This window comes from Cupressus sempervirens, chromosome 3 (genome assembly GCF_028749045.1).
Source record: "Cupressus sempervirens isolate cs-2001-9-10 chromosome 3, ASM2874904v1, whole genome shotgun sequence".
Taxonomy (NCBI): domain Eukaryota; kingdom Viridiplantae; phylum Streptophyta; class Pinopsida; order Cupressales; family Cupressaceae; genus Cupressus; species Cupressus sempervirens.
In genome coordinates this window covers 1,085,342,201-1,085,367,489 of record NC_143120.1, presented here as the reverse complement: position 1 = coordinate 1,085,367,489, position 25,289 = coordinate 1,085,342,201, and the positions used below count along the sequence as shown (strand labels likewise).

The following is a 25,289-nucleotide window of genomic DNA, read 5'->3' as shown; positions in this document are numbered from 1 at the left end:
TTACGAAGAAATATAATTTTAAGTTTTAAAATTCAAGAGACAACTGACTTCCTTGACTATGAACCAAAGAAGAGAAGAATTAGTCAAAAGATTACAACTGAATTAGGCTAGTTGTTAGCAAGCAGGTTCCATTAAAATCATTCATTCATTCAATCTCATCTCATATAAGGGAATGCCTTCGGCATAATTAGCGGGAAATTCAATAAGTTTGAGAAGAATCTTTCCATTAACAGTAAATGTCCCCTTAGAGCTTTTAATTTGTAGACATGAGGAATCAGTTGAATTTCCTACGCAGGGTGGGTTAACTTTTTAGTACTGAAACTCACCGGCTCGGTATCAATTCGATGTTATATTACTTCTAAACGTTTGTGCGTGCAGCAAATGACATCCGCCTCCTGTACAGTACATTATACAGTGAGTATTATTCCACGAGGTTAAATTGGGGTTGTTACCCAGCAGCCAACAAGCATGAAATCTGCATAAACAATATGAAATTATCAAAGATAAGGAACCATTTCTTACGTCAATGCCTGTGCAGCAAAATGACCTTTTCAAAGGAGTCTTCACCCAAGAAGTCACCCTTTTCTGACTCAAATACTAGTAACTGTTTTTTGAAATGAAGCGGATTACCGACGAAAGTGTATGAAAAACGTGAATTATCTCTGCAACGTGTATGTAAGTTCCCTTTTTAAGAAAATTATGCTGTCGAAATTTGCGAATTTAAAATGAAAACTCAACAAAAGCGTTGCAAAATCATAAAATAATTAGCTCATGGACATGTTAGTATAATTTGTTTGTCTAGTAATGCCTACAAGGTGAGGGAGTTGTGTTATGCTTTGACAGGTAGATTTGGAGATCAGAATTGCCAAAAACAGAAGTTAGAAGTATGCCAAAACTTGTTGTAAATGATTTTGGAATCTGATTCTTCTTAATGGTTCCAAGATCTACTTGTATTGATTACATTCTTTGAATCATGTCATCCAGAGATAGATAGATAGATAGAGAAAGAGAGGGGGGTCAACTGTCGAAATGGCTCAGGTATGGAAAGTTATTAAGGGTACAATTTCTGCCTCTCGAATGTACATGCTATATTCTGGGCTCTACACCTTGTTGAGAAGCTCAACGATCATCTCTGTTTAGATGGTGCTAATCCATTTTATTGGCTAGCAAAGCGCAGTTGTGTTCTCGAGGATGTTTCGGTACCACTATCTTTACCCAAGGTTGTTGTCATTTGTGATTCTTTATGCTTTTTAAACGGAATGCAATCTTGCAAGCTATCAAGCTTAAAGCAGCTGGTACCAGCAACTTATTCAACCATAGCGGACTTGGATCAACACTTACATCTTTAGGAGAGAAAGGCTGCTTTTGGAGTTGCAGTGGTTGCATTTCCTCCTATGGTTGTTCTTCAATTTTTCCGGCCTGTTCTGCAGGCTCCTTTTTCACATGAATTCTTAATCGTGGTAAGGCCTTTGGGTTTACATCGGGGGTCGAGTTAACTACTTACAGTAATGATCTTGTCCTTGGAAGTTCCTCATGGACTTGGAGGATTTATTGTGATGTTGAGAAACCTGGAATATCATATTGAGCTTCTGAAGAATAAGATCAGACATAAGAGGTATGGGAAGAGAACTTGCATGTTCAGCAGGATGGGTGCAATTGAGACAGAATGACAATTTCTTATAGAATCCAGTGTAGGAAGATATCCATGCTCAGTATAAAATAATCTTGAAGGCTGACAACATGCACAGAATATTTGATGAGGATAAGGTCAGCCAAACTGTTAGCTTTCTAGTCAAGATCCATAGCTGGAGACCAGACAATCAAAGGAATATGGAAATAGTTTAAGCATTGTTTAAGGCTGTGAACCCTTGGTCCCTTAGACTGACCGGTCTCAAAAATCATTCATTCATTCATTCTAGAACGAATTTAATGAGAGTGTTTTCCTGCTGCTTTGGTTCCTACCTTGGTTTGTGTGCATCACTTGAAGTAGCTGTTTTTGTAAAGGTCTCCTTTCTTTTACTTCAAAAAAGGACTAATCTTGCCATTGCCTTTGGCTCCTCTTCCATCTCAATTTTGTGTTCTTGTAGGTTACTGAACCTGTCAAGATTTGTTTATAGGACCATGAAGTTATTTCGACTAGTAATCAGCCATTTTTTGTAGAGCTGTTTTCTTCCAATATGTTTGTGATGCTTTCAGTGGCTCCTTTCCTACCACCATAATGAATTTTGGATTATTTACTGTTTTTAGAGGAATCATTTTGTAAATTTCTCGCTCAGGTTCCTTTTGGACTTTAGAGACACCCAGTGCACATTTGTGGAGCATTTCTTATTGAAGAATCATGTACAATTGCTTGCTGTGATATCTGGTTTGGGAGGTGGTGATAGCTTTCCCCTTCAATCAATTGGTAAAGGGTTTGGTTGCGAGTAGAACTGTCAGGTGGCGGTGTTTCTTCTTTAACTGGGAAATGAGAACCTTCTTCTTTCTCTTTATCAACTAGCTCCTCTTTTTTAACGTGTGGTAAAGATGGTTTATCAATGAAGGCATCTATATTTTTTACACCCATCAACTCTGGAATATGAATGGCTTGGGTTGGAGAAATATTTAGAGATTGCCTTATAAATTTTGGAAAAAGAAAAAACCAAAAGAAAACTGAAGGTGAAAAATTAGAGAAACCATTTGGTAACCTAATAGAATACAGCATTCCTTCTATGCAACGTAATGCGTTTTTTCCCCTATGCTGTGTAGTGGACATCTAGTAAACAAAAAGCCTTAGTTTTGATCTGTTATAAAGCATACTTTTATCTAGTTTTAAAGATAAATAAACATCTTATTCATTTTGCCAGATGTTTTTTCAGTATTATTTTGAAAATGGGGAGTAAGGGAGAGATTAGCGTGTACCTCCAACAAGCTTAAAAGTGATTTCAGATCCATTGCATTTGAAATGCTTCTCTTCTATTAGTTTTATTATTAACATATATTTTTTCTCATAAATGGAATAGAGCAAGCTCACATTTGGCTCACATCACAACTTTCACCAGTTGTAATTTAACTTGAAGTCTTCTTGGCAATATTATGTACCTTATTATCTGAATCAATTCCACAAAATCTTATCCTATTAGCTATACAAAGATGGGTCTTGCTTCTTAAAATGTGGTGCAGTGAAAATAGTGAAAAATTGTCAGGTGTTGCTAATGAGAACTGATTTTTCCCAAGGTCACCAGGAGACGGGGAGACTTTGAGGTCTCCAGTACTGGTACTGGTACCGGTACGGCAATTTTTCAAATAGGAGACGGGGGTACTTGGAGATGACAATTTTTTTATTTTTATAAGTGAAAATTTGAAAATAGTAATACTGTAAGACTAAAAGACTAAAGTAAATAATAATAGTAATGTCACATTAAAAATTAAAATAGACTCATAGAGTCAAAGATTTCAAAACTCACATGATCACAATATTGTATCTCATAGACATATTTGTTTTTCGAATATTGCATATGATCACCATCATATCAGATTGATAATCGTTGAGATTATCATTACATATTCAAATCTTAAATTCAAAAAAGTATAGTTTGATGTTGAATTGCCGATATGCAAACAAAAATGAACACTTTGTACAATAAACAAAAAACAGAAATATATCTAGTATATCTAGTATTAGTATGTCGATGGTACTATCATCTACTCTACAAGGTTGTGATCATCCATCTCAAGGTCTTCATCGATCATGCTCTCCAAAAAATCATCACTCTCCAACTCAGGTTCCTCTGATGGTAGTACAACTGGGGGCAAATCATTAAGATCATTTAAAGTTATTAATTTATTAAATAAAATATTTTAAATGATTTAATCATTTAAATTGTCAGTGGTCTTAATTTTTGCAGTAAAAACATTAAAAAGAGGGCTAAAATATATAAAATTATTTAATATTATATTTTACATTTATATTTTGTAAGGAGACTTCGGGGAGACTTCACTTTTTGGATTAGGAGACAAGGAGACTTCGTCATGAAGTCTTCAACCTTTTTTGAGGTCTCCGGAGACGCGAAAAGTCTCCGAGACGTGTCTTGGTCTCCAAGACACGACTTCTCCCGGTGACCATGATTTTTCCATTGAAATGTGCCGAAGCAATGATCCTCTTTATTTAATCCAGCTCTTATCATCTCTAAACTTTTTTACTGTTTTGATTAGTACAAAAATGGAAACCAAGCCAAAACCTGCAAATGCCATTAGCTTCAGTAATGAATTTGGTTTTGGATTTGGATCGCTACTTGCATCTTCTGAAGCATCAGAAGATGGTGATGGTGGCTCTTTCTCTTCTTCTTCTTGTGCTGGATTTATCATTTGTATTTCCTCCTTCTGCACTGGTGCTATTTCTTGTACCTCCTCTGATGGTTTAGGGCCTTCTTGTACGTCCTTGGGAGTTTCAGGAAGCTCATGTTCGGCTTGTTCCTGCACCAGAGCAGGACCTCCTAAGACAATCTCAGGTGATTTGATCTTCTTCTCTTCTTCAGGCAGTGGGTGGACTGGTTCATCTGTAACCTGAATAGTGGATAGTTGCAGCTTGTTGGGAGATTCAGGATAAATTGGGTGAGGAGCAGATTTTTCCTTCACTGAATTTGGTGCTTCTGTTGAGATTTTAGGTGGGATAATGTCCATTCTGGTGGGTGGAGAGGCTTGTGGACTATTAGGCCTGGAAACTTTTGTGATGATGTCAGGGGAATATATCTCCTCTTGTTTGGACTTCTCCCTTGCATTCTTTTCTTCAAAAAAGTCCCTTGGAGCCACTACATCTATCAAAGGTGCTCTTTCTTCACCTTCTCTTTGTATTCCTTCTATGGGCCCAGTGTCTTGTATCGCAACTATAGGTTGTTTAGTATCTAGTGGAGTCTCATGTGGACATGGCTTAACACTTTCCAGCACTTGACTTGTGGGCGCTTTGTGCAATTGAGGAAATTCTGGTGGACATTCTTCTGGAATATCAGATGGAGCTTCTAGGACAATTTTTGTGGGAATGATATCCTTCTGCTTTGGCTTCTTTTGTTCTTCACATGCATCAGTTAAATAGGTTTCTTCTTCTAGAGGTGTTTTCCCTTGAGTTTCTCTTGCTGCTGATATTGACTCCTCGACCTCAGTTCTGTGTGGTTGTAATCGTATTGGACCTTCAGGAACAACTGGCTTAGCAATCTCTTGAACTGGACTTGTGTCAAATTGCTTTTTTGGAATGTCAAAGCTTTTCGGTGGAAACTCTGTATAACCATAAGATGTGGATGTTTTTGAGGCAATTTTAGGTGAAGTTATCTTCTTCTGGGTTTCCACCTCTTTTTCTTCTTCATTTATTGGCTCAACTTTGACCTTGATGGTGGATTGTTGTAATTCCTTTGGAGTTTCTGAAGGTGGTTGATGGCTTATCTGTATTGGCTCCATTTGTACATCTTCTTTTTGGGCTTCAATGGATATTTCTGGAAATTCTTTTGCAGTATTAGACACAGGAGATTTTGAGACAACTGTAGGTTGGTTTATATCCCGTTCAGTTAATTTTTCCTGTCCTAATTGCATTGGCTTATAGTTGACCTCAATAATGGGTTGTTGTATTTTCTCTATAGTTTCTTTCCCTTTATCAATTAGTTCCCCTTTTCTCTCTGGAAAGCATGGCATCTCCACAGAAACATGCACATCTTCAGCTTCTGTATAAGATGGTTTCTCTTTAACAGCGGTCAGTGTTTCCAGTGTTCTTACTGGCTTAACTGTTTCTGCTGCAGTTTCTGTAGATGTGCTCACAGGCTTCTTCATATCCTCAGCTATGTATGTTATTTGAGCTTCATCTTGGGGCCCTGTTCTCGAAGAATGTTCACTGTTTGAATGTTCCTCTTGAAGTTTAGGGATTTTTGCTTGATATGTTTTTGGAATATCAGTTCTGGGAGCTTCGGAGATGATTTCAGGCAAAATAATTTCCTTATGTTCTTCTTGTTGGACTGGCTTATCTTCAACCTTAGTAGGGAGCCTGTGCTGCTGCTTTGGAGTTTGGAGAGGAGTCAGCTTAGGCTCTTTCTTCATTGGACTTGCCTCTACAATTTCTTCCTGGACTTTGTGAATGTTAGGAAGACATACTTCTGGATTATGTACTGTAGGAGGTTCTGGAATAATTTCAGGCATGTTCGTTTCCTCACATTCTGATTCCTCCTTTCCATACCTTTTTTTGAGTGTAGTGCTTGAAGGTTCTTCCCCTTTATCAAGTAGTTCTGGTTCTGTAAGCTCTGGCAAGTGTGGAATCTCCATGGAGTCATGCATTTTCTCAATTTCTGCATACAATGGTGACTCTTTCATAGTAGTTGGAGTTTCCAATGCTTGTATTGATGGCTTATCTGTTTCCACTGCAGTTTCCCTAGATGTCTGCATAGGCTCCTTCATATCATCAGCACTATATGGAACTTGAGTTTCATCCTGGTGGCTTTGTCTCAAGGAACATTTGCTGATTGCTAGCTCCTCTTCAACTTCTGGGCTTTTTGCTTGCCATTCTTGTGGAATAGTAGTTGTAGGAGCTTCTGCAACGATTTCAGGTGAATGAACTGTCTTTTGTTCTCCTTCTGGTTTGATTGGTGCATCTTTGATCTCAATAGTTTGCTTTTGCAGCTGCTTTGGAGTTTGGAAAGGTGCGGGTTTAGGATCTTCCTTCATTTGACTTGCCTGTACAATTTCTTCCGGGGCCTTAGTAATATTTTGGCAACATTCTTCTGGCTTATCTGGCATAGAAGGTTCTATAATGATTTTAGGTATGTCAATTTCTTTCTGTCCTGATTCCTTGTCTGCATGTTTGTTTACAAGTGTATTGCTTGAAGTAACATCTTGTTCTAAAGCCATCTTCCTGTTGTATTCTTGTGATGCTTCTGACAGCTCCTTGCCAACCTCAACAATAGGTTTGTGTGGCTTATATCCTGTCTTAGGAGTTATGTCATAATTTTCTTGCTCAGCTCCTTTTTTAACTTCAGAAACATCTGATGGACGCTTTGCCGAATCTTTTATTACCAAAGCATCAAATACCAGTGCAGGCTGTTTGATATTGAGTTCTGGAAGCACTGGATAATCTTCCTCTTTGATTTGTTCAGGGGTATAACTAGGAAAATGCAAGGGTGCTGTTTCTGATTCTCTGACTGGAAAATGAAAAGTTTCTTCTTTTTTATCAAGTAGCTTCCCTTTTGTAATCTCTGGTGAGCATGGGATTCCCACAGGTATGTGCCTCTTAGATTCTGCTAAAAGTGGCACTTCTGTATTTGTAGTGGGAGTTTCTACTGTTTGGGCTGGAAGCTTAACTGTTCTCTCTGCAGTTTCTCTAGACGTGCTCATTGGGTCCTTCAAATCTTTAGCTTTGTGTGGGACTTGAGCTTTCTGCTGGGGGGATTGTCTCAAGTTATATTCAGTAACTGACGGTTCCATCAGCTTTGGAATATCAGCTGCTTCAATTGGAGGTTTATATGGCACAGGCTCTTCAAGTAGACCATATATACCTTCATCTTGTCTTGGAAATTCGTTAAGATCCTCCAGCAGCTGTTGTACAAAAAGATTGGATGAGAAGGCAAACTCTGAAGATGAAAACTTGAAATTATGACAATTAAACTAAGCTCTACAACTACCATATGTTCTTTACTACTTCAACTAATGTCTCTCAAGATATCCTGCAAATAAAAGTAATATATGTCTTATCAAAGTCAAGGCCTATACCTAATCTGTAGAGATCATCTGCAGATAAAAGAAATATAAATGTTTTATCAATCTTACTATTTTGTGGATAAAATAAGAATGGATGTCACACCAATTGCATGAATCAGAAAACAGGAGCATTGTAAGAGAATGTTTTTGTACTTTACATTCGACAGTTATAATTTCTAATGTTTTTGAACTAGAATAATATGAATGCAATATATAGAAAATCATACGAATAGATGACACCATTATTTACACTGGGAAAGCCCTCCTACCTGAGGGAAAAATCTAGCCACACCCGAAAAGTAGATCCTTTTATTGAATGCTCAAAGTGATTACAAGGCTCTGTTCTCTTTTGATGTCTCCAATATTCAACGATAATACATATGCTGCATTTAACCATTACTCAATCAGACAGCCCCTGATTAAGCAATCACACTGTCCAAAAGATATAGAAACAGGCACTCAACTTAGAATATATAAGGAAAATCTAAGCTGTACTCGATACACACTCAGACATACAGCTCTATAATAAACTAGTATAATAATAATCATCAGAGAATTGCTGCTGAAAACAAAACAGAGGAATATCTCCAGACCATAGAGCAACCTGATAGATCAAGAAAATTCAAACATAAACTCAATATAATATCACCAAATCCATCACCTGAATAATCAAACGATGAACAGCAACTGACGAATGATAATGTGCACAAAAAATGAAGAGAAAATTCAAGCATAAACTCAATATTATATCACCAAATCCATCACCTGAATAATCAAACAATGAACAGAAACTGAGGAATGATAATGTGCACAAAAAATGAAGTGGCTCGTCAGTTTAAAGAAGAGGCATTAAAGATTAGTCCAAAACGACTGTTCAAAACTCGTTCTGCATAAATCTTTATATATCAAATTTTGCACCCGTCCTCAATAATAATCTTGTGAATGTTAGGAATAGAGGATATTGTTGGCACATGGGAGTATTGCAGAGATGTTGTATTAATGACATGCTTTCTCATTGATGTCAACAATATTCCTTTGTTCATGACAAACTCATATTTTATATATCACGGGCTATTTATCAGATCAGCGTAGACAGTGGTTAACAGATTGGGATATACGAGCTTACATTTGTGTAGAAGAATGAGTGTAGACATCATGTCTATGTTCGTTGCACTTTATGAGATATTCCAATGATTTGTTTTGTGAAGACTGGTAGCAGACCAGTGTGCAGGAAAATGTGACAGAACCTGTTACAGTATTTTTGCTATATCTTAATGGTGAGCAAGAATTAATGCTAGCGAGCATTGAAGATGATAGAAGACTTGTTTGTGTGCATATGTTCAGATTTGTGAGTCATTTGGCTTATTCTAGAAAGGTCGTTGGTGTGTAACGTGCGATGCAATTTACTGACAATTGACTATGTTGTTGTAGCGTGTGAATTATTATTGGCAAATGTTATATTCCTTTTGTAACGTATGGGACACTTTATGTAATGGTTGTATAGATGCTTATGAAAGCGTGTATACATTATCATGATCCTATGTAATTAATTGTACATTAGGGAAGCTCTAATAGGCCAACCTAATTAATTATTTGTAAAGGTATAAAGGAAAGACATTTTCCTTGTTTGGAACGAATGTATGGAATGAATGATATGTCTGGATATATATGATGCAAGCCTTGATGTTGGATTATTAGAGCAGAATAGGGATGTTGTTTGGATGATTAGTGGACTCAAAGGAATTGTTTTGGCAAGTTGTAGATCAATCAGTTCATAATTATTGGATGTGTTATCCTGAAAGATCTATCTTTCACTTTTGTTATAGCATTTGGATTGTGGGTCTACTTGTTCTTATCAACCTCTAACAGGGTTAGGACCTTCTAGCAAGGGTTCAAGGTCTCCTATTAGAGATCTGTCTTTTAATAGGGACTATTGTAGTAAACGAACTATATTTGACTCCTAATAGGGTCACACATTTCACAAGGAACTTATATATTAGTACACTATCATGTAGGTGCCATCCCCATCAGGGTTTTCCTTTTGATCAAGTGTTTCCCTAGTCCACAAAATCATTGTGTTATGGTGTATGGTTTCTTATTGTTGTGCATCATTGTTCTAATTGTTGGAGATCAGTTTTATAATTTTGGATTTAATTATATTTGCTCATAGCTGATTCACTCCTCAGTTGTGTGTGGACTACTTGTTAACAATTAGTATTAGAGCATTAGATCCTCTTTGAAAAGGAAGCTTAGCATCTTGAGGAGATCTACAATGGCTTATAGGAAGGAGAGTCCTAAAGTTGATGGTGATAACCATGAAAGTTGGAAGAAGAAGATGAGAACACATTTGATCTGTATGGGAATAGATCATTGGTTGATCACAAAGTAGGAAACTATTGTTAAAATTGAAAGCGAGCTATCTTCTATCTTCAACCATAGATGAGGAAAGAAAGTTGTTCTAGTACAACATGATTGCAAGCGAAGCATTGATTAGTGCCTTATTTGAAGTAGAATTCACTGAAGTAATAGAACTTGATTTGGCACATGATATTTGGACTAAATTAGAAAAGTTATATGAAGGTGATGAATGTACAAAGAAGGCTAAATTGCAAAATTGGAAAGCTAGATTAGAGAGTGCTAGAATGCAAGAAGATGAAACCATCAGAGCATATGTACAAAGGATCGCAAAGATTGTAACAAGAATAAAGAGCACAAGAGGAGTAATATCAAAAGATGGAATTGTATAGAAAATTCTCAAATCTTTGACACCATCCTATGAGAACAAAGTCAATGCTATTGAGGAAGTTATTCCTCTCATCAAAGGATTCAACAGGGAGATGTCAATTAGTAAGTTACAAATTTTTGAAACTGCAAAATTAAGAGATTCTTTACTTAGCATTGAGACTGCATTTAAAACTAGCATGCACATGGTAAAAGGATACTAACAAAGACTGCGAGCACCAATAGCAGAAACCTTGGAGATTATGCCAAGGATTGGGCAAAAATTGAAGAAGATGAAAGAAAAATGGATGAATTTGAAAGTTTGGTCCTGAAGAAAGAGCAAAAAGGTAAGGGAGTATTTAAAGGCAAGCTACCTTTTGTATATTATTAATGCAAGAAGATTGATCATTTTGCATCAAGATGTCCCAGAAGAGAATGTAAGGTTAAACATAGACCCTATAAGTCAAAATTTCCTAAGGAATATCTTTATGCAAGTAATAATGAGATTGAAGTCAAGGAAATTAACTTTGAAGACTGCGATAATGAGGATGAGATATGATTTGTTGCAATTAAAGATGAAAATCTTGTTGCAGAAGAAAAAGTATTAGTTTCACATGTTGAGAAGAAGAAAACAGATTGGATTATAGACAGTGGATGTTCACATCATATGACAAGTGACAAAGATAGTTTTGTTGAGTTAAAAAGGTATGATGGAGGTGTTGTCATATTTGGTGACAATACACCTTGTCTGATTAAAGAAAAATGTTCAATAATACTTGATGGCAAGACTAACACATGATGTTTTATTTGTTGATGGTTGGAAACATAATTTACTAACTGTTGAACAACTTTTAGACAAGGGCTGTTACTCACAATTCATTGATGGGAAATGTTCAATCAAAGATAAAGCAGGAAATGAGATTGCAATTGGTACTAAGGTCTGAGGTAATGTATTTCAGTTAAGTCCTAAAATAAGTTGTTTTGTTGCAAAAGTTGATGACAATTGGTTATGGCATAGGAGAGTTTGTCATATAAATTTTGATAATATAGTGAAGGTTGGTAATTCTAGTGTGGTCAGAGATTTACCTAGGATTGTGAAACCTTTTAACATGATGTGTAAGGAGTGTGTCATGGCAAAGCAGAAAAAGAGCAAATTTTAGAGCAAAATATTCACTACTACAGAAAAGTTGGAAATAGTACACACAGACTTATGTGAACCTACAAAGACAAGAACATTTTATTGTGAAGTATTTTATTCTTTTTGTTGATGATTACACTAGAATGTTGTGGGTTGCTTTTTTAAAAGAGAAATCTAAAGCATTTGATAAGTTTAAAATCTTTAAAGCAAAAGTTGAGAATGAATTAGGATTCAAGATAAAAGGTTTAAGGTCTTACAAAGGGATTATTTAAATCTAATGCATATTGTGAGGATCATGGAATTCATAGACAAACTTCAGCCCAAAACACCACAACAAAATGGAGTAGCAGAAAGAAGAAAAATAACAGTTTTTGAGGCAGCAAGAGCGATGTTACTTGAAGGTAATGTAGCACATTTACATTGGAGAGAAGTAGTTAATATTGCAATATACACTTTGAACAGAGTTCAGATAAGACAAGGAGCAGGTAAAACATCTTATGAACTTTGGTTTGGTCATACACCTACAATAAAATACTTTAGAATCTTTGAAAGAAAATGCTATATCAAGAGAGATGACAAAAAGGGAAAGTTTGATCCTAGAAGTGATGAAGGCATATTTATTGGTTATTCTACTAAAAGTAAGTCTTATAGATGCTAAAATCTAAGGCTAAAGAAGATTATTGAAAGTGCAAATGTATGAATTGAGGAAAGATTTCAAGTACAAGAAAGAATTTTGAGTATGATTGAAACGAGGATACAAATCAAGTGAGCGCAAGTCAGAGACCGGTTCAAAATCACAATACAAAACATGAACTATTTTTTGAAATTGACAATGAAATTCATGTTTACATTGAATAACCTAGAGAAGAACAAAGAACACCAAGTATGTTGCTTTAAATCACCCCGATGACCAGAATTGTTGGAAATGTAAGTAGTGGAGTAATTAAAAGAGGAAGAACGAGAAAGGAAATATTTTTTATCTCACAATTTGAACCTAAAAATATTGATGAAGCATGCAAAGATGGATCATGGGTTAATCTATGAAGGTAGCGCTGACACATGGGAATTGATTGCTAGACCAAAATTCAGAATTTTTATAGGAACTGAGTGGGTATTCACAAATAAAAGAATAAGTAAGGAGAAGTGGTAAGGAACAAAGCAAGACTGGTATTTAAAGGTTATTCACAATAGGAGGGTATTGACTTTGAAGAAACCTTTGCCCCTATGGCTAGACTGGAAGCAGTTAGAGTATTTTTAGCTTATGCAATTAACAAGAAATTTAAAGTGTATCAAAAGGATGTCAAATTAGCTTTCTTGAATGGGGAATTGGAAGAAAAGATATACATTGAAGTACTAGATGGATTTCCATTGACAGAACAAGAAAAGGTAGTATGTAAACTAAAGAAAGCCCTTTATGGATTGAAGCAAGCTCTAAGGGCTTGGTTGCAAGGTTAGATAAACACTTGTTGCATTTGGGTTTCAAAAAGGGAAGTGTTCCTATCTAAGAGTTAATTCAGATGGACTTATTGATCATTGAAGTTTTCGTGGATGACATTATCTTTGGAGGAAATGATGAGGTAAGTAACAAATTTTCCGATGAAATGAAAGATGAATTTGAAATGTCTATGATAAGAGAGATGAAATGCTTTCTTCGATTGCAAATAACTCAGACTAAAGATGGTATCTTTATATCTCAAATTAAGTATCTTAAAGAGTTGCTAGTAAGATTTGGTATGGAAAAATGCAAACCAGTTGGAACACCTATGGTTACAAGTTGCAAGTTGACTCCTCTAGCACTATTTAGACAAGGTATATGTCCATGATTGGCGGTTTATAGTACTTAACTCACACTAGACCTGACATAGCAAGTACAATTGGTATAGTGGCAAGATATCGGGCAAAACCTAAAGAATCACACTTGGCAGCAATAAAAAGAATTTTCAGCTATTTGAAGGGAACCTTGGAATTTGGTTTATGGTATGATAGATCAAATAATTTCACATTATATGCTTATACTGATGTAAATTGGGCAGAAAATGTTGATGATAGGAAAATCACTAGTGGAGGAGCATTTTTTCCTTGGAGGTAGATTGATCTCATGGTTAAGTAAGAAGCAAGATTGCATATCACAATCTATTGCAGAAGCAAAATATGTTGCAGCAACAAATAATCATAATAAGTTAATGTGGATGAAATAGATGCTGAAAGTTATTGGTATAATTTTCTCTGAACCTATCACCTTGCACTGTGATAGTGCAAGCACAATTAACATTTAAAAAAATCCAATATTACATTAAAAAACTAAACATATTGCTATCAAATATCGATTTTTGAGAAAGGCGCTAAGAAGAAAATCAGATTAGAATTAGTGAGCACAAAAGAGCAGGTAGCAAAAATTGTTACTAAACCTTTGGCTAAGGACACCTTTGAATATCTCAGAGGTATGCTTGGGGTGATGGGACCTCCTTATGAAGAGTAATTGATGTAGGAATGCATTAGTCCAATCTATTTAGAGAACATTCATTAACCTGGATGTGATGCTTGGTATTGCTCCTTAGGGGGGGTAGTCGCATGGTGCAAAGCTACTCCTAGAGCTCTTGTATAATGATTTTTGTGTAACAGTGTTTGTTGGTACTTGACATTATTTTTGGTTGCAGATTGACTTGATCCAATACAAGTACTTTGAAGAGATTATCATCAAAGGGGGGGAAAATTTTCTCATAGGGGGAGAGAACTCCCTTAAGGGGGAGAGATTTTTTACAAAGTGAGAGATTGTTAAGAGTTTGAAATTTGACATATTAGCTCCTTTGCCATTGGTGTCAAGGGGGAGAGAATCAGTGAATTACTTTTCATTTGGGAAGGTAACATAAGAAATTTGAAGACTGTATATGTTGAGGATATTCAGAAAATTATATTTTGATGATTACTTTTGGATTAATGGTTTTTCACCATATGTTGCCATCAATGGGAAAGAGGGAGATTGTTAGGAATAGAGAATATTGTTGGTACTTGAGAGTGTTGTAGAGATGTATTAATGACAGGTTTTGTCATTGATGTCTGACTGACTCAGATTCTGTATAAAGCAGGCTATTTTTATCAGATCAACGTAGACAATGGTTGACAGGCTTGGATGTGTGAGCTTACATTTGTGTAGAAGAATGAGTGTAGACATCATGTCTATGCTTTCTGTACTTTATGAGATATTCTGGATAAGCTATGGTTTGTTTTGTGAAGACTGGTAGTAGAGTAATGTACAAAAAAATGTGACAGAACTAGTTATAGTATTTTTTCAATATCTTAATGACGAGCAAGAATGAATGCTAGCGAGCATGGAAGATAATAGAAGAATTGTTTGTGCACATATGTTTGGATTTGTGAGTCATTTGGCTTATTTTGGAAAGGTCGTTGGTGTGTAATGTGCGATGCATTTTACTTGCAGCCGATTGTGTTGTTGTACTGTTTGAATTATCATTGGAAATATTCTCATTGTAATGTGTGAGACGCTTTATGTAATGGTTGTATAGATGCTTACAAAGGTGTCTATGCCTTAGCATGTTCCTATTTAATTAATTGTACATTGGGGAAGCTTTAATAGACCAACCTAATTAATTATTTGTAAAGGGTATAAAGGAAAGATATTTTCTTTGTTTGGGATTAATCTATGGAATGAATGGTATGTCTGGATACATATGATGTGAGTCTTGATACCAGATTATTAGAGCATAGCAAGGATGTTGTTTGGATGATTAGTGGACTTCAAAGAAACTATTTTTGCAAGTAAGTTGCAGATCATTTACTTCATGATTATTAGATATGTTATGTTGAAAGATCTATCTTTTAGATTTGTCAGAGCATTTGGACAATGGGTCTACTTGTTCTTATCAACCTTTATCTGGTTAGAACCTTCTAGCAAGGGTTCAAGGTCTCTTAACAGGAATGTGTCCTTTAATAGGGATTTTTGTACTAAATGAACTATATTTAACTCCTAACAAGGTCACATCCTTTTACAAGGAACTTATATATTAGTACACTATCTTGTGGGTGCCATCCCCACTAAGGTTTTCCCTCTGATCAAGAGTTTACCTAGTCAACAAAATCATTGTGCTATGGTGTGTGGTTTCTTATTGTTGTGCATCATAGCTCTAATTGCTGGTGATTAGTCTTATAAGTTTGGATTTAATTATATTTATCCACAACCGATTCACCCCGCGCCCACCCCCCCCCCACTTAGTTGTGTGTGGATTTTACTTCTTAATATACTTGGCATACATAATTGTCATTGGAATATGAGGCGACACCTTGAAGACTTGTATTGACGTTCTTGAATGAGAAACCAATGACATTAACTTCAAAATAAAACTGCCAACAAATTGGGTGAGGCACACACATGGTGCCAAGTCAACAACTACTTGGCATCAAGAAATACAGGAACCCATTGAGATAACAGAAGATGAAGGAAAACACACCAGACGCACCTTATGCTGCACAAACACTCATATCCAGTACAAGAGCAACTTAATGGCAATATAAAATTTCTACAACTCGAGCCCAAACAGTTTCAAAGATTCACACAAAAGGACCATCATAGGGTGTTGATCTCTCTCGTAGCTACAAATTTTAACACTCCCTCTTAGCAAGAGAGGTCATTAATATGTCATAGTGTATCTCAACTTGACCAACACAATGAAGCTGCAATAAAAAATGTCAATAACAATATCTCATCACATATTTTCTCAATATAAATTGTTATCTCAGCATAACAACGTTCACCATAGCTACTTCTAGGGGGTGAGTGAGAAACATAGAAAATAAAGTCATAGAGTTAGTTAGATGACTTCTACCATGGCTACTCCCAGAGGGTGGATCCATCATACCTACTTGTACAAGGTGAAATGAGGGCTTTTACCTCAAACTTCTCCCAGAGAATAATGCATCTCCACCATGCCTACTCATAGAGGATGGATCCACCGTACCTACTCGTAGAGGGTGGAATGAGGGATTTCACCTTAGATTTCTCCCAAAGAAGAATGCATCTCCACCATGCCCACTCGCAGACGATGGATCCACCATACCTACTTGCATAGGGTGGAACAAGGGATTTCACCTTGAGCTTCTCTCGCAAAGAAGCTCTCAAACAAGGGATTTCACCTCAAAGTTCTCTCGTAGAGACAAACTCATTAACAATGGATTTCACCTCGAAGTTCTCTCGCAGAGACAAACTCATTAACAAAGGATTTCACCTCGAACTTCTCTTGCAAAGAACTCATTAACAAGGGATAATACCTTAAACTTCTCTTGTAAAGAACTCATCCACAAGGGATTGCACCTCGAACGTCTCCCACACAGAGAAGAAGTCATTAAAACACATCAAAGAACCAACTGAATGATGAGACTCCCTCTTAACAAGGACTCCCTATCAATAGGGGAAATAATCTCACAAATTTGATATTTCACAATAAAATACATTTGGTTCCAATGTTTGACCACACAAAGAGCTTTAGCAAACACACAACTACACGTACTTGCTGATCCTCTACAGAGGATTTGGCACTCTCCCTTTGTAGCTCAAGATCCCTCTTAATCTTTAAGTACTTGCATCAATCTCCTGACCTCCTTGTGCAAGTTACCTCTCTCTGAATCTACTATCAACCTTAAAATATCCAATCAATCTATTTTAGTTTAGGATCTTTTTCTTAGACCTGCTTTGATACCATGTTATGTTTTTTGTACTAGAATAAGATGAATGTAATAAACAGAAAATTAGAAAATCATTCAAACAAATTACACCATTATTTACCTTGGGAAAATCCTCCTACTTGAGGGAAATCCCAAGCATATTGGAATAGTAGATTCATTTATTGAATGCTCAAAGTAATTACAAGGCTTTCTCTCTTTTGATGTCTTCAATAATCAACGATAATACATAGGGGAGAGGGCCCAATAGTTGAGCGCCCTAACTTTGCACTTCTCAAAATCCCATGTGGAAATTTCAAATCACTCCCATTTTTTACAATAGCTTACTTGGCAAGTCCCTTGCTTATAACTAAGGTTTTAGAGCCACATTATCAAATATGATGCTACATCAACGTGCTTTTTACCAAGGTGTCCAAAACAACCCAAAAAAAAGTGAGACCAATCATAGTGCATTAGAGACCCCCATGCTTGTGCAACTGATGTGGCATCTCACTATTGGTTGCTTTTTGAGAAAAGGGACACTTTTCATTCAATTATGGGTAGTCATTCATTAGAAAAAACAACTTTAAAATCACAACTATTGGTACAATCTTGTAAAAATTGTTGGATATTAAATCAGCAAGTGTTGGTATTAAGTTAACAACTTTTAACAGAACCATTGGAATGTGTTCAGGTAGTCGGTCCTCTCCCCTATGCTGCATATAACTAGTACTCAATCAAACAGCTCTTGACTAAGCAATCACACAAGAACACTGCTCTCCAAAAGACATGAATGAGCACCTAACTTAGAATATATAAGGAAAATCTAAGCTGTTCTTGATACACACTCAAACATAGAGGTCAAGAATAAACTAGTATATAATAATCTTCAGATGAGAATCACTTCTGAAAACAAAATAAAGGAATATCTCCAGATCATAGAGCACCCCGATAGATCAAAAAAAAATTCAATCATAAACTCAATATAGTATCACCAAATCCATCGCCTGAATAATAAAACAATAAAGAACATCTGATGAATGATAATGCCTACAAAAAATGAAGACGCCCATCGATTCATAGAAGAGGCATTAAAGATCAGTCCAAAATGACCATTCAAAACTCGTTCTACATAAATCTTTATATATCAATTTTTCAGACCTCCTGAATAATAATCTTGTGAATACCAACAGAAAATGGTACTAGGCATACCTAACTGCCATTGGAATATGACGCGATGCCTCAAAGACTTGAGTCAACTTTCTTGAATGAGAAACCAATGACATTAACTTTAAGATATAACTGCCAGCAAACTGGGTGATGCACACACTTGGTGCCAACCACACAGCATTAGGACATACACGAGCCCATCGAGACAGCAGAAGATGAGGGCTAACACACCACACACATCTTATGCTGCACAAACACTCATATCCAATACGAGAGCAACTTAACGACAATATAAAACTTCTACAGCTCGAGCCCAAACAGTTTCAGAGAATCACACAGAAGGACCATTACAGTAGTTGATCTCTCTTGCGGCTATTTACTTTTACAATAAGATCTCTTTATCCAAGCACCTCACCATACATTATAAAGTTTCTTGTTGAAGTTGGTTTATTGATAATTTAAATCTGCACATTCTTCTCATATTAAATATAATGGTAATTCAACATTTTGGAGCCCATGTTACACTTATGGAATAATAACCAAATTTAATTTTGTTTTTTTATTATTATTGGAAAATGCATACATACATACATACATACATACATACATACATACATACATATATATATATATGTAAAAACTAAAAGTAAAAGAATGTACAATAGCTATCAACAACCTAGATGGAGGCTCTACCAAGCTAGAAATATTGAGAGAAACGACCCTGGTTGAAAATAAAGAAGCAATACATAATGAAGCAAATCAGTTGAGACAGCTGAAAGCTAAGGAGTTTGTGCAGAAACAAATTACAATAAGAGGAAAATTCCTGTCCAAGAGTACATAGCACATGGTCATTTGTGATGGTATTGAACAATGTAAGAAGAGACCCATTTCTTTAGTGATAGCTACCAGCCGAGCCTGCACTCTAGATAACTGTGACTGCATTTCTGAATTGTTGTTGTGATTCTCCTTTAAGGCTTTAGCAAGAGTTACCTGCTGCAAGATAATATTAAAGAATAAACCATGCATAATCACTATGATTGGGGGAAAAGAACTAGAAAAGATGGGTTAACATTGTAGGAACCAGATATATAATAGGATACACGGTCAAAAGGATTCTGAAATTCTATCATGAGAATAGTTCAGGCCTAGAAGAGCTGATTTTGAGTTTATCTTTTTGCTAAATATGGCTGGAATAAGAGTCCCGGTTGCTTGCCAAATTTAATGAGTATGATTGCAAGTTCAAAAAGCATGTTTGATAGTTTCTAACCTGAGACATAAGGGACATTTGGTGGAGTGATTTGGAAGAAAGGAGAGATGCTCTCCGATATCAATTTTATAATGAATAATCTTCCATGCTAAAAATTGAGCTTTGGCTTTAGCTTTGGATTCCCATACAGCATTGCTCAAGCTGCACCACTTTAATTCTAACCAATTCAAACTCCATTTCAAATATAGTCTTGGCTGAATTTGGATTGGAGGGAGGATATTAAAGTAAATTAGTTTGAGAGGGAAATTTTTTATCTTGGACACCACCTCCAATCTTTGAAGACATTTCATAAGATGTGAGTAGAAAGCTGTAATTGAAGCTCCAAACAAGCAAAATCTTGTACCTTGTGAATGCCTATTGATAAGAGTTTGAGAGTCGAGAGTCGAGACAATTGAAGTCATTCCTGAGATGCATGTCTTTTTTCCAAGTTAAGGATGTAAACTCTCATTTATCCTTGCATTCCATAATGCCTTTTTTGAAAAGGAGTTTGCTACATAATTGAGAATTGATAGCAAGAGGCTTCTCTTGGAAATTAATTAATCTACTCCACCAAATAGAAGCAGAGAAACTCTTACCATTGATGAGATCTTTTCCTTTCTATTCAAGAAGAGGAGATAATAGTTGCCAAGCTTTCCATACGCTATAAAACTGCCTAGAGGCTTGATGCTTAAAGTATTTATCCATAAGAATTTTATCATTCCATCCAAATATTTCCATACATTAATTAGCTTTAGCAGTAGCAATTCAATTCCCTTAAGGGATTTCCGTGGAGCTGCTCCTTGAAGAGATCTGGTGATCCATTTAGCAATGAGGCAGATCCCTTGTGTGAGAGGATCAGTTACTCCTAAACCTCCTTTGTTTTCTGGTTGAATGCAATAAAGCCATGAAGCAATTGGTTATCCTTTTTTGTTCCATTGCCCCCATGCTATAATTCTGTTTATATTTGATTATCACATGCACATGGTATAATTTTTTACAAACAATAAGTTACAGACAAGGCTCAAATTCATGACCAATGACATTGTCACATTTATATTGGTGGAATTTTTTCCATACAATATCACACTTACGCATTGTGAAATTAATGTCTTACTTATCTTCTTGCCCTTTTCTCACCTGTGGCGAGCCCTTGATTTCCTTAGGAACATCCATTTTTTCATGTTCAGCAGAAACTGATGGTTCTTCAATGGCAGTTGGAGCATGCACTGTTATTGCTGGTTGTTTTGCTGTATCCTCTGGTTTCTCAACTTGGTATTGGTATTGAACTTTGGGCTCATTGGATGTTTCTTTCATCTGTGGAATAGTAGACCCTTGAACTGGAGGAATGTCTGCTGGAAGTTCTTCAGATAGACCAGAGGCATCTTCTTCTTGTCCTGGAAGTTCTACAGATTGACCAGTGGTTACCTGTAGCAACCATTTATATAAGTAAATTAGAAAAGTTAGACAGGTATCTGCAGCTATCGTATGTTTTTTGAATTCTATGAGGAAGGAAATAAAAAGAGTGTATCATATCCATTGCTTCGTCTGGGATATTTGTGGCAAGTGAGTGAACCATATGCTTGTACATGATCAAGCGCTATTAAATTTGTCCTATTGTTGATATCTCTATTAGCACCTCAAGTTTCCTTTGAGAGATTTTTAGGCTGTTCTCAAATTCTATCCTATTAATTGGAGGAAGTGCAATACTAAAATCTAAATCTTTTATACTTAATGCCCATCAACTTTCTTTATGTTTGTTAGTTAATGTGTTATCATATGTATTCTTAAACTTATTAAGCAGTAAAATAATAAGAAAACCGGGGAGTTCCATTTAATGATCAATAGCATGTGCAAATCATATGGTGATCTAATTCTGAAGAAAATCTAAGCCCGATATGATTGTGGGTGTTTACTTGAAAAATGGTGGTACTCACCTAGGGAGCTGGTGAGTCTGATATGGCTTACATGACTAATTTACAAAGACCTCTTTTGTAAGAGATGAAATCTATATCCATGAAAAGCTTTGTGCCATATGATATCACTTTTATACGTTATGAAATTCATATCTAAATTTATTTTAGTTTTGTTGGCGTGTCCTCTTTGCACTGAATTTATTTATATCATTGCAAAGAAAATTCAATCAAAATAAGAAAAAGAGTACGATGAATTGTGCAAGACCTATGAGTAATGAATGATTAGAAATGTGTGTTTCATGCAGATTAGTTTCAACATTAAAGTCCCGATTTAATGAGAGGTGAATGAAACAGTGCAGGCTAAGGAAACAATTTCTCGTAAGATCAGCAACTGCTTTAGTGGATCTGAATTTGAAGCAACACTTACTTCCTTGGGAGCAGAAGAAGGTGGCTCGTTATACTTATTTTCTTGTGCATAATTTGGTGGTTGCAATTCCTCTTCATTTGCTGCTTTGTCTTCCCTCTCTTTCCACTTCGGTTTAACTGGCGTATCTTTAGCGTCAACATTGGGTTGTTGCATTCCCATTGGAATTATACAGGTAGTATGTCTGGAACTTTCATTCACTGCTGATGGAATTTCTTGTGGAATGACAGGCCTGTGAACTTGAGATCCAGTTTTAGGCAAGGATTCTTTAGGTTTTTCCTCTGCCAGTTAACTGACTTATCTTTCTGGCCTTTTCTCATCTCTAGGAAGCTCTATATATTCCTAGGGACATCAATCTTTTCAGCTTCAGCAGAAGGTGTTGACCCTTTAATGATAGTGAGGCCTTGCTTTATTGGTTCTTTAGTTGTACCTTCTAGTTGCTCACCTTGGTATTGAAATAGAACTTTGGGCTCACTGGATGGTTCTATCATCTCTGGAATACCAGGCACATGGAGTGGAGAAATGCCTACTAGAAGTTCTTTGTAATGTCCCCATCATAAAATAAATGTACTCATTTAATCTTTGTAATGGGCCAATTGATTTATTTTATCTCAGACCCATTTTATTTAGTTTTTGTAGATTGTGTCACTGTCGGCTAACTTTGTACACCCTCGGAAAGCTTTTCCCGAGGGGTATTTAAGCACGGCTTGTAGTCAATTCATAGGCATGCTTTTGGATTTTATTTCTCTGTACTGCAGATTCCTGTCGGAGTTCGGCATTAATTGCCATTTTGGAAGTGAAAGACCTTCCCTATTTGGCTCTCTCGGTTTCGGTGGGAATAAACCCTCACCCTATTCCGATCGTGTTCTTGGTCTGTATCTGGCAAATTGGGGAACTTAATTGCATAGCTGTTCCTGTTGGTGAATCTATGGATTTTTGAATGATCATCTCTGCATTTTCTAAGTATTGTTGTTCAGCATTAAGCACTGTAGACTCACCGTATGGCTTCATTTGCATCTCTCAGAATAGTGTATGGCCTTCAAATCCATCTACTGTTTCATCTCCCTACTGTACGACTTTGTGTCTTTCCTGTTCAGCATTCTTATCCCACCGTACAATTGATAATTCCATACATCACCATACTACATTGATACTTTGCCAATTCCACACTTGCTTTCATTCTCGTACAGCCTCCTTGCCGTTGCCGTACAGTCATCAATATCACCGTATAGTCCTTTTTCCCTTTCATTCAGACTATCTTCCACCGTACGGCTCTTTATGTGTGGTTATTACACCGTACGGCCATAAAATTTAAACCATACGGACTCCTATCTCTGCCTTCAACAACATACCATACGGTCACTCCTATGGCTTCCAGTATACCGTACGACCCTCTTCTGCATCCTCCTGTTCACTCTACAGAATACGTGCTTCAGGCAATCACCAGGGAAACTTGCGTCTTGGTCTCAGGAGGGTATTCGGATCGATACAGTGGTATCAGAGCCTTCGGTCTTGCCAGCTCGTGGACAGTGAATGAGAGTTTATAGTCGAAAGAGAAGGACACATTCTGTTGATCGAATGGCTGACGAATGAGAACTGACTTGCGCCGAACTTGTGGCACTTCTGAGGGAACTTGCTCGAAATCAGGCACAGATCACGGATACGTAGCGACTCATGGAGGAAACCCTCAAGAAGTTGGCGGAGAACAAAATATCTGGTGAACAAAATGGGCACAGTGTGGACTCAGTATCGGGTAAACCACTCTCAGCTAGCACGCTCTTGACCTTCCATGCTGACTTTCCCACCACGAACGGAAGCACACCACGGGGAGAAACTACCAACTTTCGAAGAGATAAGAGAGGATTGGAGAAATGCAAACCTTGAAGAGGATATTTCCTACAAAGATTACGTAGATCTGAGGATGAGATTCTCAAGAGGTGGAAATAGAGGAGGATATTTTAATGATCTCATGAAAAAAATGAGTAAGGTGAATCTGTCTCCATTTGATGGATCCATTTCAACATAGGCGTGGGTGATGAAAGTCGATACCTACTTCTAGTTGAATCCTATGCTTGAAGAAGAAGCTATCAAATTCGCCGCATTGCACTTGGAGGTTGTTGCACACGAATGGTGGCACCACGACACTATCACACTAGGGCATGATCAAATAAAGACTTATGCAGAGTTTACGGAGAGATTAATAGAACGATTTGATGGAAAAGACCCTGAGCTCAATTTCAAAAATTTGGCGCAACTGAGGCAAACTAGATCGGTAGATCAGTTCATTGCAGAATTTCAGAGACTTTCTGTCTTGGTCATGGACATCTCCAAAAGGAGGCGTGTCATGCTCTTTATGGACGGGGTGGCAGAACCACTGAAGGGTTGGGCGAAGAGATTCAATCCGTCAACCTTGTCGGAAGCGATCAGTAAGGCCCAAAGCATGGCATCATCTTCATCATCTCAGAGTCACTCACATCTGAAACTGCCAACATTTTCGAGAGACAAACCTCCGCCTAAGAAGCTGTCATTTGATGAAGCATCCCGACAAGAACTCTAGAGGAAGAAGTTGTGCTTTAATTGCAAGGGGCCTTGGGAACCTAGCCACCGATGCCTCAGGAAGGGGAAGATCCATTACATCGTGGTAATGTCCGATTAAGAGGACGAATAGGTGCAAGAGGAAATGCTAGTAGAAGATATCCAACCTAGCAATGACACCAACATGGCCAGTTTAAACTGAACGGAGAGGATTGCCACCTTGGTACAGTGTGGGGGATCCATTGCTTTGGCGGGCAGTCCGAGGTGCACAGTTTTTCATGTACGGGGTACCCTTCAAGGACAAAGGGTCACGGTAATGCTGGACAATGGAGCTACTTTGAACTTCATAAACTCATCCTTGGTAAAGCACAGAAGTCTCCCTACGGAAGCACACGCAAGCTTTCAGGTCAAGGTTGCCGGAGGGACTCTCCTGCCCTGCACACACCTTGTCCCTCAGTTGAGCATCACGATGGCAAATCACACGGTTTTGGAGGATTTTTAATTAGTGGACCTTGTCAACATGGAAGTCATTCTTGGCATACAGTGGATGGAGATGCTTGAGGAGTACACTCAGAGTTTCAAGCAAATGGAATTCACTTTTGTGGTTGACGGAAAGAAGATTGTCCTCCGAGGGATGGCAAATGAGAGTCCGAAGGAAGTTTCCACGCATCGGATGGAGGCAGTCTTGCGGCACAATTGAGTGGGTTGCGCATTGTTTTATCTTGGCGGAACCTATGAAGGGATGACGAGCTTCAAGATATT

The 25,289-nt window shown here is 37.1% G+C and overlaps 1 protein-coding gene and 1 long non-coding RNA gene across 8 annotated transcripts in view; one reads left to right on the top strand and one right to left on the bottom strand.

Annotated features, from left to right (window-relative positions):
- Positions 1-225: 225 nt before the first annotated feature.
- The window catches only part of LOC149570544 (uncharacterized), a 72,336-nt gene continuing 47,272 nt past the window's right edge, over positions 226-25,289 (top strand). Inside the window, exons 1-3 of one of the 7 annotated variants that reach the window (XR_016362955.1) lie at positions 226-675; positions 6,381-6,560; positions 6,634-6,773. This is a non-coding gene — a long non-coding RNA (uncharacterized LOC149570544). Of the gene's footprint in view, positions 676-6,380; positions 6,561-6,633; positions 6,774-21,873; positions 22,016-25,289 lie in introns of all 7 variants that reach the window. The other 6 variants (XR_016362957.1, XR_016362959.1, XR_016362956.1 and 3 more) reach the window with 6 other exon arrangements.
- LOC149570543 (uncharacterized) overlaps positions 3,876-25,289 on the bottom strand; it is a 71,407-nt gene continuing 49,993 nt past the window's right edge. The window contains exons 8-9 of the mRNA XM_089823129.1: positions 20,793-21,080; positions 3,876-7,545 (exon numbers count right to left, since the gene is read on the bottom strand). Coding sequence (XP_089679255.1) covers positions 4,141-7,545; positions 20,793-21,080 — 3,693 coding nt within the window. The 3' untranslated portion in view covers positions 3,876-4,140. The remainder of the gene's footprint in view (positions 7,546-20,792; positions 21,081-25,289) is intronic.